Genomic DNA, 13571 nt, shown 5'->3' with positions numbered 1-13571 from the left:
GGCGGGGCACGGGGCCCCCTCCTCCCCGGCCCGGGCGCCCGTCTGGCTCTGCCTCAACCTGCTCATCGTGCGTCCTCTTACAGGCGAATCAACTCTTCCCACCGCTTTTGCAAATAACAGCGTTTCCACTGCACCAAATGCGACTACTATTTTAAAAGTGAATTAGGTGATAAAAACGGCAAGTTCGCCACGCACCCACACACACCGCTGTATGTAAACTACAGGCGCGTGTACACACGCATGTGCAAGGACGCGCCGTGGGAGCGTGTCCCGTGACTCTCCCTAGATGCTGACGTTACAGGCAACGTTCATCTTTACACTCACTTGTATTCTTTAACGGTTACAATGAATTCATAATACAATTACTGAGAAACGTGGCCTCTAAAGAGAAATAGTTCAGCTCACGGGACACAAAACTGTCTTTATTTTTATTTTTTTATTTATTTATCTATCTATCTATTTTAAATAGTTTATTGTCAAAAACAGTCTTTAAAACACAGCACAAAACCCCTTGTGCCCCTCTCTCAACTCAGAAAAGCCCCCCAAGCACTCGCAGAAGAGAGAACTCCAAAAGCACAGGGAACAGGCAGGGAGGGCACGGGGTTCGAGCACTGACAAGGTCTGCGTGCGGAGGTACGCATGGCTCAGGCCGGCCGGGCGGCCAGGGGGCAGGGGCGGCCACCGGACACGAGGGGCCCGACATTCCAGCGACCGAGGGCGCCTGGGCCGCGGCTGGGCCGAGGCCGGATCTCCCCATCGCAAATCTCAACTGGCTGGGCCCAGGCCTCCAGCGGGAAGCGGGCGTTACTTCTCGGGCTGTCCCGTGTTTAGGGCCATCTGGGCCGGCGGGTGCCCTCAAGGAGCGGGGTCGTGGGAGGGAAAAAGCAAAAAGCAAACACAGCGTCACGTGCTGCGTGTCGTAGGAAGGCGGGGCACCTGGGCCTCGCAGTGAGGCCACCACGAGCCCACCTGGCGGCCAACTGGCGGGCAGACTGGACAGAACAGAGGCTAACTGCCCCCAGGCGCACGACGGGAACGGCAAGGCCAAGTGTAACAGCGGGCGCGCAGGAGGTCCCGGGAGGAGGGCTGGGGGGGGGCTCCCACGCGTTCGGCTCTGGGGACGCGGCTGGGGTCCACACAGAGGCGCAGGGGTCAGCTGCTCACATCCTGCTGGCCGCGCGTCACCACCTATCCACAGGGACGGCGTGAAAGGGACAGCACAGCTGTCCTGCCCGCCCCCGCCCCCCAGGGGCCCGCCAGCGCTTACCGTTCAGGAGCTGCAGCTCCAGGAAGGTGGCAGAACACACCTTGCACACCCACTGGCTGGGCTCCGACTCCCCTGCGGCGCTGCCTCCTGGGCTCCCTGCAGCTTCAAACAGCAGGGGACAGGGTGACACACAGCAGCTCGTGTCCCTGGGCCAGGGCAACAGGGGACGGGGACGGCTGCACACCCCCCCCCACCCTCCCTCGGTGCTTTCAACGTTCCAGGCTTGGCGGCCAATCCCAGAGCTTTGCGTGTGTGGACTCCTGTGGTCCCCGCGGGTGTCCCCGTTTCACAAGGGAGGAGACAGAGCACAGAGAGGGGGAGTCGGAGTGCCCCATGCAGGCCCATCACCGATCACAGAAACAGGACTTTCTCCAAGAAGCCAGACCAGTGAGACCAGACGTATCCCTCACAAGACCCAGAAGAAAACACACCCTACAGGTGGGACGGAGCCCCTCCAGCTCTGGCTCCCACGGGAGACGGCGGGGCCTGAAACAGGCGCCCAGCGTGGCCCCCCCTGCGCGGCCCCCCTGCGCGGCCGCACCTGCAACACAACTTCCTGGGACAACACCAGTGCTCTGAAAACACAGCGTGGCTGGGGTGCCGGCCACGTGTGGCTGCCGCCCCTGTGGACTCAAGTGTTCAGTTCTGTTTAATCTGCGCTGGAATTTCAGCGGCTGCTTCTCAGGGCAGGTGGCCGCTGGGCTGGCCCCCCTCCCTCTTCACCCCCCAAAGAAGTCTGGGGAGGGTTCCCGGTACAGGGGAGACCCTGGCTGTGAGGAGGGGACTGCGGCCTCCTTTGTGATAATATTCCTAACGCTCCTGTGGGACCTCAAAGTAGGGGACGCTCTAAAGGAGCCTCCATTCGCGGCACCGTCGGGCAGCCACCAGGGCTGCCTGGGCCACGAGCCTCGCCACCACCACCACTCGGCCACGGCACATCACGACCTATCACGGCACTCCGGGGCCACTCATTCAGCGAATTCCTGGGTTCTTGGGAAAAATCACCCAGAACTGCGACTGCGCCTGCACTGGGTACCAGGACACAGCACGCCTCTTTCTGTATCAAAAATGGGCAACGAGGTTGCAAAGAAGGAAAGCAAAAGGCAACTGCTCGTGTGTACTGTGTGTCCCACAGAAACAAGGAGGGAAAGCGTGACAGTGACACTGAAACAGACGGAGCCCCCAGGGCGGATGCGGGGCAGCAGCGTGGGGGAGGGGCAGCTGGGTCCCCACGATCCCCGCCACCGACGATCCCCGCCAGCCGCCCCTGTGTTCTCCCTCCTGCCTGTGAGCCCCCAGTGAAGACCAGCAGGATGAGATGGCAGAAGAACGGGAGCCAGAGCCGCTAGGTGTCTGACTCTCCATCTCAGCACAGGTTCGTGGGTTCGAGCCCTGCATCGGGCTCTGTGCTGGGCATGGAGACTGCCTGGGTTTCTCACTCTCTCTCTCTCTCTGCCCTTCCCCTGCCCTATCTCTGAAAATAAATTAAAAAAAAAAAAAAAGACAAGGGGGCGTGTGGGTGGCTCACTTTGTTGAGCAGCCAACTTCAGCTCAGGTCATGATCTCACAGTTCGTGAGTTCAAGCTCCGCATCCGGCTCTGTGCTGACAAGCCTGCTGGCACAGAGCTGGCTTCATAAATCCTCTGTCCCCTCTCCCTGCCCGTCCCCTGCTTGCATTCTCCCAAAAATAAACATACATTAAAAAGAAGAAGGCGGCCTGGTGAGTCAGAAGCCCACTCGGAAACGAGAGCACATAATGCCGCCTCATGCAGCCAGGCCTCGCCTGTGTGCAAGCGCAGGGCTTCTCTGAAGAGCAGACACGGCACAGGCACGGGGTCAGGGGTGGCTGCCGGTCGCCAGGGCCCCGAGTGCAGAGCGAGCAAGCGCTTGGCGGTGAGGGTACAGCTCACCTGCAGCGTGGCTCACACACCTGCATGCCGCTGTCAAAACTCGGAGCTGTGCACCGAAAACTGCTGTTTTCATGTGTGTAAACGATACGTCAGCTGTGCTGGTTTCTCCTACGTACCATGAGATGTAAGTCAAAAATGCCAGACCTGCTGAAACGGTGACTTGGAATCGTTTCCCAAATGTGAGCAAATGTGCTTATCCTTTATCTTTCTCATTACATGAACAGTTTGGAAAATCTGATGACAGCTTCCGCTGACAAGAGCCGAGGTGAGCCCCTCACGCCCGCCCGGTTAGACCCACACGCTCCCTGGGCTGCCGTCGACGGTCCCCAGGCCCCGGTCTGTGCACAGAAGAGTGACCAACCGTGCTGTGAGCTCCAGAAAAATGAGAAAAGTAAATCTACTACCAGGAAAAAGAACAGTCAGCCTTTGTTTTTTAGCGTGTGTCTGCCCCTCTGACTGACTTGACTCCGGGTGTAGACGGTGGCTCTACTGTCTACAAATTGGCCGATTTCTACAACAAAGACACATCCTGAAGCAAACCTGAGACAGAATGTACCTGGCGAGTCTTTGCAATCCTGTCACCGAGAAAGACTGAATAATTTCTGGGAAGACAGCTCTTTGTGTGCTGGCCCCCAGCACAATTCTTCTAGAACGTACCGTGGTCTCTCAGGCCCATTCACCGTGCTCGGCCCCAAGGTACAGCGATGGCCACAAAAGGCCCCTTCCCTCCACTACGCTGCAGAGGCCCCGAGGGTGTGCAGAGAGAGGCCTCAGTGCCCGGAAGGAGAGCTCACGCCCTCTCCCCACCCATCGGACCTGAGCAATCGGAACCATGCAGGCGACCAGCTTCCTGTACATTCCAGGCCCGTCTCCACAGGTCTCGGCACCCACGCTAGCGTCTGAGAATCAGGCAGTGCTGGGGTCCCAACAAGGCTTCCGCCGGGTGGGGCGTCAGAACTCGCACCCAGAACAGTCCGGGGCCCCGGGCACTCAGGGCTGGAGCAGGGTGCCAGCAGCGGACCCCCAGGGGAGGGGCTGGCGGGACTCGGGAGTGGCGGCCCTGTCACTGATTGACCCCAGGCACCACGCATGATGGTGGGCGTTATGTGTCCTCTGGGGAGCTCCCCGCGCCGCCTGAGCGAAGCAGTCACTCAACAGGTGTAAGAGATAAGGACCCCACCTGAGCAACCCCTAACGGTGGTCAAGAACTTTCAGGACGTTTCTTTGAAATACCTGCTTGCCGCTCCCCCCCAAACGAGGAGTGAAAAACCATCAAAGGCTCTGCCACGGCGCAGGGAGCCTGGGCGGGTGATTTGCTTGCCTGAATCAAACACCCCGTTGGGGGACCGCGCCTCCCAGCGGACGCTGGCGTGATCACCGTCGTGTCGCGCGCCCTCAGAAGGAACACGCGGGGACGGAGCACAGTCACCCCAGAGTCCCCGGTGAGGGCGGCTGGGACACAATGAGGCAGCGGCTGTCTGCTGGACGCAGGCCGGGCTCATGTCATCCAACCGCACCTTCTCAGTCTCATCTCACAGGCCAAACCCGTGGTGTGTCGGCGGCGACCTCGCGTGGTCTCCGGCTGCACCACGAGGACTCGCAACGGGGCAGGACGGACGGAAGCTCCAGGGGCCCCCTTCACGAAGAGACGCCTCATTCCCTGGGGCAGCAGGACACGAGCTTGGGGATGCCAGGCTCGGGCAAATCACACACACACCCCTCGCGAGGTCGCTCTTGGAACACACGTGCACGCACTCACACAGGCACACACGTGAGCACACACGCCTGCACGCACACACCCCAAATCTGGAGGGGGCTGCCATGAGGTGGACAGATTCCGGGTCTGAAGCCTGACTCCTGCACCCCCACAGCGTGGCTCAGGGCAGGTCCCCTAACCTCTCTGTGCTCCGTTTCCACTGCTCCAAAACGGAGACAATCGCCCCCGCTCGCAGGACGGCGGGGAGAAGTCCCAGCCTGTGGTCCCTAGTGCCTGGATTTCCCAGGGAGAACGTTCCACCCGCCGGCGCCTGGCCGACGGGCGGGCCCAGACAGCGAACAAGCAGAACAGGGGCCCCAACGACGTGGGGTCAAGAGCAGCCCCCTCTGCTCCCCACGCCCCGCCCCCACAGCTCCTCCGCGACCCCCGGGCACCCACGTGCAGCCAGGGGCCTGGGGCCCGGCGGCGAGGCCCGGTGGGCAGCGCGTACCATGGGCGCCGGCGCACGCCTGCTTCAGCATGGGCTTGTCCATCTTCTTGGCGTAAAAGGCCGCGTACCAGACGCGCAGCTCAGCGCCGGGGGGGATGTCCCTGGAGGTGGTGAAGTAGACGTCGTCGCCGTGCTGGTAGGCGGTCAGGTTCTGGTGCTCGGGCCCCGCGGCCGGCCGCACCAGCATCATCCAGTTACAGTCGTCCTCGCTGGACGTGTCGAAGCACACGGGGTGCCCGTCCTTCTGGAACACCTGGGGGGGGGGGCACGGCCGCCGAGGGGCCAGGAAAGGAACTGTTATCCGCCCATCTGCAGGTCAGCGTGTGCGTGTGTGGTGTGTGTGCACGTGCGTGTGTGGTGGCGGGAGGGTGCTGCGCTGGGGACCAGATCAGGCCCCGCACAGAACCTGCTTCTGGGGCCACCGGGGACCCGAGACCTGTGCCCAGAGCAGACGGGAACTGGGGCACGCTGGGCCCATTCATGGCGCGGGCATGCAGCCGGACACCCAGTTCTACTCTGTCTGCAAGTGGCCATAATGACGTGAGTCCCATTCCTGGGCCAGTGGTCGCTGGGATGCTGCAGTTCCAGTCCCGACCACATGTCACCAGGTCACCCGAGGTCCACTCCTGGCCCAGACATCACTGGGACACCCAAGTGCTCTACCTGCTCCAGGTGCCCCCAGACACCTGAAATGTGCACGTGGCCCAGCTGGGGAGGGAGTGCGTACGCCCCGGACGGGCACCAGGACACCCGCCCCTCCCCGGCCCTGTTACCGGTGGGTCAGGTAACGTCGGCCAGTCCTACCAAGCGGCACGCGCGCCTGGAACAGCACAGAGGCTGGCGGATCGGAGCAGGGGAAGAAAGCTGAATGATCTGAAGCTCGGAGCTGACGGCTCAGAGCCTACTTGGGATTCTCTCCCCCTCTCTCTCTGCCCCTCCCCACCTTCCAAAAATAAACATTTAAAAAGGAATCAAACTAAAATGAAAAAGTGAAACAGTGTGTTGGAGGTAAGCACAACGACGATCTTTAAGGCTGTGAGGATGCTTAGGGTCACGGACCTCGCGGGCTGGCGGGTGCCACCCCTTCCTGCGCCATCACCCCAGTACCTTCAGCGGAAAAGCAGACTCCTTCTCCCATTTGGCAACTCTCCTCGACTCAAATGGACCAAACTGCGTTCGCTTGACAAGCTGAGTTACGGCAAACACTCCCTCGGCCCCGTCTTCTAGCCGCCGGATCTCCAGGTTGGAGGGAAGGGATGATCTGGAAACGGAACAGAAGGCCCTCGGTCCCCAAGCACTGCTGGCTGAGGACAGCCACTCGCACTGGGGACAGGTGATTAAGACGGCCTAACGCTCGCCCACGCTGAGACACCGTCCGCAAGGTGGGTAAGGAGCTTGCTACCATGGACAGAGGCAGCGAAGGCCACCCAGCTCTTTAAGAGCCCGAAACCACTGGAGAGTCCCCCNGCCACACAGCCCGGTGGGGGGGGAGCTCTGTGCTGACACCACGAGGAAGGGAAAGTGCCACGCATTCCACGGACCAGAAAAGGGTTTCCCTTAGGTTGAATGGGCCAGTTTCACCGAGAATGTTTTCACCTAAACTGAGTGTGTCAAGAACGGGGCGCGGGAAGAGGAAGGCCTGTGGGCTGGGGCCCCAGCACGGGCCAAGGCTTGGGCAAGGCCGACCCACGTCCAGGAGCGGCTCAGACGCCAGGGTGCCGGGACGGCAGCCCCCTCACGGGAACGGGCAGGAGGCCGGGCCACAGAGCAGCGACCCCTCATGGAGGGCTCCCACTGTGGGGCGGGAAGCTGCTACTAGACTTTCATGAGCAACAGGCGACCTGTGCAAGTTTTCGGGGAGAGCCCACCAGATCTCCACTTCAGGCAGCACTGCAGAGAAGTTAAGTCACAGTGAGAAAAAGTAAATACGGAGGCTAGGAAAACCAGCTGGGAAGCTTCTAGAAACAACACCGAGATAATAACAGAATCCTGACCACACGCCAGCAGGGGGTATATTACTCTGTCCATGTTGCAGACAAGGCCGCTGAGGGACAGAGAAGAGAGGGCCTTGTCCCAGCTCAACCGGCTGCAGGCCCGGGCTGGGGGGCGGGCTGTCCCTTGGAGCCCATGCTCTGGCCCGCCGGGCGACACGGCCCCCACACAGTTGTGGGATGGCAGAGCCACTATGCCCTCCGGGTCTGCCACAGCTCTTCCAGGAGTGCTGACGGCTCTGCCTCATCACCCGCACCCTCCGCAGCCCAGCCTGCCCACGGCGGGCACCGTCAGACGGCAGGCTGAGATCTGGGTCACGGGGAAGCCTGCAGCCACAGCCCATCGCTTCCTCAGCTGCCTTGCTGTGTCTCGGGCGGCTCGGCCCCTGGGAGCACTAAACTAGACCAAGACCTTCACTCTGGAGCCCTCGAAACGTGCCCAGGCCGGTGGACAGGTGGAGTGCGGGGTGAGTAGTGCCAGGGCGGGTAGGGGGGAAGCAGGGAAGCTCCACGCCGGGGCCCTCGCCCTGCACATCTCGGCATCCGGCTGTTCACTCACACCCCTTATCATGTCCTTGAATAAACCGGAAACAGTGAGGGTTTCCCACAGTTCTGTGCGCCGTGCTGGCCATGTAGAAGGAAGACTCTGAGGAGGAGGCCGTAGGGGCCTGCTGTCTGCAGCGTCGTCACAAGGACACAGGACAGCCCGGGGCTCGCGGCTGGCGTCTAGAGTGGGGGCGGGGCGGCCCTGTGGGGCTGTGCCCTGAGCCTGGGGGGTCCCCTGCTGTCTCCGCCCGGCCGGTGTCAGAGCTGAACCCCGCTGGGGTCCGAGAACTGCTTGGTCGTGTGCGGGGTCCCCCACGCAGGACCTGGGTCCGGGACCCTCCAGGACCTCCCCTTCCTGCAGACGCTGAGCTGGCATTCACACAACCCTGTTTGACAGGAAGGGCTGTGACAGCAGCTCGAGGTGGCACTCACCTTGCCCTGCTTAACACAAAGGAGTCTTTGACCATGACCACGGGGCCCAGCTCAGGACATTCGGAGTCGTGGTACTGGCTACAGTCCTCACACCCTGCAACAGACACCGAGCGTCAGAGGGGACACCGCAGGCCCCCCGCCCCAGGGGGACCGACAGGGCTCTCCCTCAATGTGAACACAGTGCAAACACAGGTGGCCCCCAAGGAAAAGACCTCGCTCTGTGGCACACTTCAAAGTATGCAGCCACCTCTCTGGCGACAAGTGACAAGATCTACCAAGGAATGAGTCAATGAAAATTCACCAATTTAACCCGCTTACTAGACATCTTACGTGCCGTGAACGTCTTTTCCGAATCGAGAGCCACCTCCTGCAAAGGGCCCTTGGCCCAAAGTTCCGAGAAAGGTGACCCTTTCAAAGCCACACGCCCCTGCGGATTTCTCACGCAATAAACTGTGTCCCGTAGAGCGAGCAAAGTCACTTCCACCCAAATGGCAGCAGCTTTTCCACAGCATGTTAACAAAACGTGGATGTGGCTTTGCCCAGACAGCTAGTGTGGTGCCCCCCATGGGCTACTTACAGATGAACATGATCTCCTCACTGCCATCCTCCGCCATGTCTGACACCTGTTGCGGAAACAAGGGCCGGTTGTTAATGATGAGCTTCATTCCAAAGCAACTTTTAGAGACCATTCCTGTCAAAGGTTCCTTGAACTTGTGCGGGGACCTTACGTTGGGCTTTAAAGACACCAAGCAGCGGGGTCCCCTCTACTGTGATAGGCTGGGGGCTTGGAGAGGTTTCCCTATCTATAATAATATGTTTTAATAAAAGGAATCGATTGAAATGGTCTCTAGACTAGGAAGTCTTTCTGAATTCGGACTTCTTCATCTTTTTATATTAGCCACTGGTTTCCGTTTGTAAAATAAAAGGATCACCATTTTTAAGAGCCAGTTTCCCACTGTCACCTCCATTTCTCTTTCCTCCCTCACTGGACTGTGAATTCCTCAAAGGCAATCACGTCTAGTACAAGCTCCGTCTTCCTTCGGCTGCTAACAGGTGTCTGGCAGCCAGGCCCAGCCACCGGCAACACAGAGAAGGCGGGACGACAGTGCCCCAGCCCCCAGCAGACCGGTCACTTCTGTTTTCTGTGGAGCGTGTGAGGTCAGACAGCGGGCGTGAGGCCTCCCACTTATTTGAGGGATGATCTGGACACGTTGATTCTAGGACCCGGATCCTCTGGTCTATAAAATGGAAGACAAAACTGCCCCTCACTGAAAGACCTGCACTCTGAAAACTACGAACCACGATGATGAAAGAGATTGAAGAAATCACAAATGGGACATTCCACGCTCACACGCCGCAAGAACAAGCCCTGTTAAAACATCTACACAGCCCGAAGCCGTCTACACATTCAATCATTCCTATCAAAATACCACCAGCATTTTTCACAGAACTAGAACAAACAATCCTAAAACGTGTAGGGAACCATAAAACCGTCCCAAATGGCCAGGGCAAGCTTGAAAAAGGAAAACTAAAAACTGGAGGTACCACAATCCCAGATTTCAAGACATATGACGGAGTGGTGGTGATCAGGACCGTACAGTGATGGCACAAAAGTAGACACACAGATCAACGGAATGGAAGAGAAAGCCCAAAAATAAACCCACAATCACAGGGTCAACTAGTCTTCAACAAAGCAGGAGAGAACATCCAGGGGGAAAAAGTCAGTCTCTTCAACAAATGGTGCTGGGAAATTGGACAGCAACATGCAAAAGAATGAAACTGGACCACCTTCTTACACCACACACAAAAATAAACTCAAAATGGATGAAAGACATAAATATGAGAGCCGAAACCATAAAAATCTAGAAACGAGCACAGGCCATAATGTCTCTGACATTGGCCATAGCAACACTTTTCTAGATGTGTCTCCTGAGGCAAGGGAAACAAAAGCAAAAATAAACTCCTGGGACTACATCAAAACAAAAAGCTTCTGCACAGCAAAGGAAACAGACAACAAAACTAAAAGGCAACCTGCAGAATGGGAAAAGATATCCAATAAAGGGTTAGTATCCAAAATGTATAAAGAACTGATATAACCCAACACTCAAAAAACCAAGTAATCCGATTGGGATGCCTGTGGGGCTCAGTCAGTTAAGTGTCCAACTTCAGCTCAGGTCATGACCTCACGGTTCGTGGGTTCTAGCCCCGCGTCGGGCTCTGTGCTGACAGCGCAGAGCCTGGAGCCTGCCTCACATTCTGTGTCTCCCTCTCTCTCTGTCTTTCCCCCTCTCACACTCTGTTTCTGTGTCTCTCAAAAATAAATAAATGTAAAAAAAATTTTTTAAACAACAAATAATCCAATTAAAAAATGGGCAAACTATGTGAACAGACATTTCTCTAAAGAAGACATCCAGAGACCACCAAAAGACATATGAAAAGATGCTCACCATCACTCATCAACAGGGAAATGCAAATCAAAACCACAGTGCAGTATCACCTCACATCTGCAAGGCCGGCGAAAATAAAAAACACAAGAAACAACAGGTGTTGGTGAGGATTTGGGGAAAAAAGGAACCCTTGTGCACTGTTGGTGGGAACGCAAACTGGTGCGGCCACTGTGGAAAACAGCATGGAAGTGCCTCAAAAAATTAAAAATAGAACTACCCTATGATCCAGTAATTCCACTACTGGGTATTTACCCAAAGGATACAAAATACTAATTCGAAGGGATACACATCCCGAGGTTAACTGCAGTATTATCTATAATAACCAACACACGGAAGCAACCCAAGTGTCCACTGAGTGATGAACAGATAAAGATGTGGTATATACATGTGTGTATATGTGAACATTTATATGTATGTATACACGTATATATATTCACACACACACAATGGAATATTAACCATAAGAAGAATGGAATCTTGCTATGTGTGATGAAACAAATGGATCTAGAGACTATATATAATACTACTAAGTAGAAAAAGTCAGAGAAAAACAAATACCATATGATTTCACTCGTACGTGGAATTTAAGAAACAAAATGAACAAAGAAAAAAATAGACAAACCAAAACACAGACTTCTAACTACAGACAGCAAACTGACGGCCACCAGAGGGGGGAGGTGAGGGTGGGAAACAGGGGACAGGGATTTAAGAGCACACTTTTAGCATGAGGAGCCTGTGAATGGACAGAACTGCTGAATCACTAGACCGTACGGGTGAAACTAATATAACATGTATGTTAACTACACCGGAGTGAAAGTTAGAAAAAAATTTTTTTCAATGCTTCCATCAGAGTTCAAGGAAAACATCTTTAAAAAATAAATGTTTATTTATTTATTTTGAGGGGAGGAAGAGGCAGGGAAAGAGAGAAGCCCAAGCAGGCTCTGCACTGCCAGCACAGAGCCCAACTCGGGGCTTGAACCACACACCGTGAGATCATAAGCTGAGCCGAAATCAATAGTCGGATGCTCAAATGACTGAGCCACCCAGGCTCCCCTGAAATAAATTTTTAAAAATGCACACCTCACACAGTTTTGGGGCAGCAGAGAGCACCCTACACCCAGCATGCACGAGACATACGAATTCCTCTCCACTCCCACTCCGCCATTAAGCCAACCCGGCACATCCTTCCCGCACCCCACCTCTTGGGTGGGCCCCTCTGTGCTGCTAGGCTCCTTTTTGGGAAAGTGCACAGGCTGGCACCTCCCGAATGCTCCTGTTATGTGGCCTCTGCCCCGTTTCTATCTCCAGCACCTTGAAGAATGAATCGCAGAGAGTGCAAAGTCCACGTGAAAACTCAGATTCACCAAACCCACGTGTGCTTGAGCTGAGAAGAGAATTACGAACTTCGCTGTGGCAGAGGAAGCCCACGACGGGGAAACAAGGCACAGAAACGGGACTTCCAACATGCCTTTAAGGGGCCAAGGGTCAGTAACCAGGGCGTTTGTTTCCCAAACAGAGCCCCGTATTTTCTCTTCCCGGGAGCACCCATTCAGGTGAAAAGGTGTCTCCGTGGCCCGAGCAAGTTTAACCCAGGGCTTCCTGGCTGATGGGTGCCAGGGGTGTGGTTGGGGGCCCATCTGGCACGGGGACAGCAGCTGCTCACCGAGCGGAAGGGGAGGAGGGACGAAGAGGCAGGAGAAACACAAGGAAATGTGCGTTAACGAGTTCTGGGAGCGCCCTGGGAGCCTGACAGCCCCGTGTCCCGCCAGCGCGACCCTTCCACCTGCCGCTCTGGCCACAGCGGAGAGGGCCCTGCAGAGGCTGCTCCGAGCTGCAGGGTCGCGGCGGGCAGAACACGGGGTCCCCACAGAACCTGTCAGAGTCGGGGTGCACAGACCAGGTGCCTCCCTCGGGTCTTCCTTGTAGATGCCTGGCTAGGTCCGCTGAGCCCCGGGGGCGGCCTCTGTTCTGCACTCCTCAAGGGAGGTCTCCTGTCCCCTAAGTGTCCCCATACGACCCCACCTGCTGGGACAGAATCCCCGCCGACTCGGTTTTAGCAATGGCCGCAGGGAGAGAATGAGAGCGGGCAGGAAACATCGGGAGGTTTGAGCCTTTTAACATCACTGAAACGCTCGAGGCCTCGAGGCCCCGGAAAGAGCATCCGTGATTAGTAACATCTGGTCCCTGAAACACGGCCCCTAAAACGGTTCTTTAAAGCCAAGAAAGCAGGTCACAGTCACTGGATGGCCAGTCAGGCCTGAAGCAAGCCGTGCTCTCTTGGCAGAATCCCCTTAGAGCGCGGAACGTTCCTCTGTACCTTGTCCCAGGAAGTCCAGTGTCCAGATCTTGTAGATCGTGTTTTAGGGAAAATGACCAGAGACCCTGAGTGTGAGCTCTGGCCCCTGTAGGCACCGATCGCGGGAAAACTCACCTTAGGCCCGTGAGTCTCCCAGTGTGGTCCCCCGGGCCGGCCGACAGCAGCCCCCGCAGCCCCTGGGAGCTCCTCCGAAGTGCAAATTCTCGGGCCCGGCCCCCACCCTGCTGAGGCAGACTCCCGGGGCGGGTCGTCGCGCAAACCTCCAGCTTATTCCGACGCACCTCACGTCTGAGCGCCTCGAATCTTTCTAGCACATATACCACCCCTACTACGCGAACCGACGGACCACGGCGGACCACCCGCACGCAGCAGCGGGAAGCCAAAGTTACCACAACGTCAGGTGGGCTCAGACCAGGACTACCTGCATGTAAGCCGGGGGGTGGGGGGGGATACG

At 57.1% G+C, this 13571-nt stretch overlaps 1 protein-coding gene across 1 annotated transcript in view; it reads right to left on the bottom strand.

The window, feature by feature from the left end:
• Positions 1-13571, bottom strand: part of PRDM15 (PR/SET domain 15) — a 61827-nt gene that overhangs the window by 34030 nt on the left and 14226 nt on the right. Inside the window, exons 2-7 of the mRNA XM_077755374.1 lie at positions 8931-8976; positions 8354-8447; positions 6492-6645; positions 5385-5637; positions 1268-1369; positions 638-1188 (exon numbers count right to left, since the gene is read on the bottom strand). Coding sequence (XP_077611500.1) covers positions 638-1188; positions 1268-1369; positions 5385-5637; positions 6492-6645; positions 8354-8447; positions 8931-8967 — 1191 coding nt within the window. The 5' untranslated portion in view covers positions 8968-8976. The remainder of the gene's footprint in view (positions 1-637; positions 1189-1267; positions 1370-5384; positions 5638-6491; positions 6646-8353; positions 8448-8930; positions 8977-13571) is intronic.

The sequence above is a fragment of the Crocuta crocuta genome, unplaced genomic scaffold (assembly GCF_008692635.1).
Source record: "Crocuta crocuta isolate KB4526 unplaced genomic scaffold, BGI_CrCroc_1.0 scaffold675, whole genome shotgun sequence".
Classification (NCBI taxonomy): domain Eukaryota; kingdom Metazoa; phylum Chordata; class Mammalia; order Carnivora; family Hyaenidae; genus Crocuta; species Crocuta crocuta.
The sequence above is the reverse complement of the archived record's forward strand: the minus strand, read 5'-3'. Positions and strand labels throughout refer to the sequence as shown.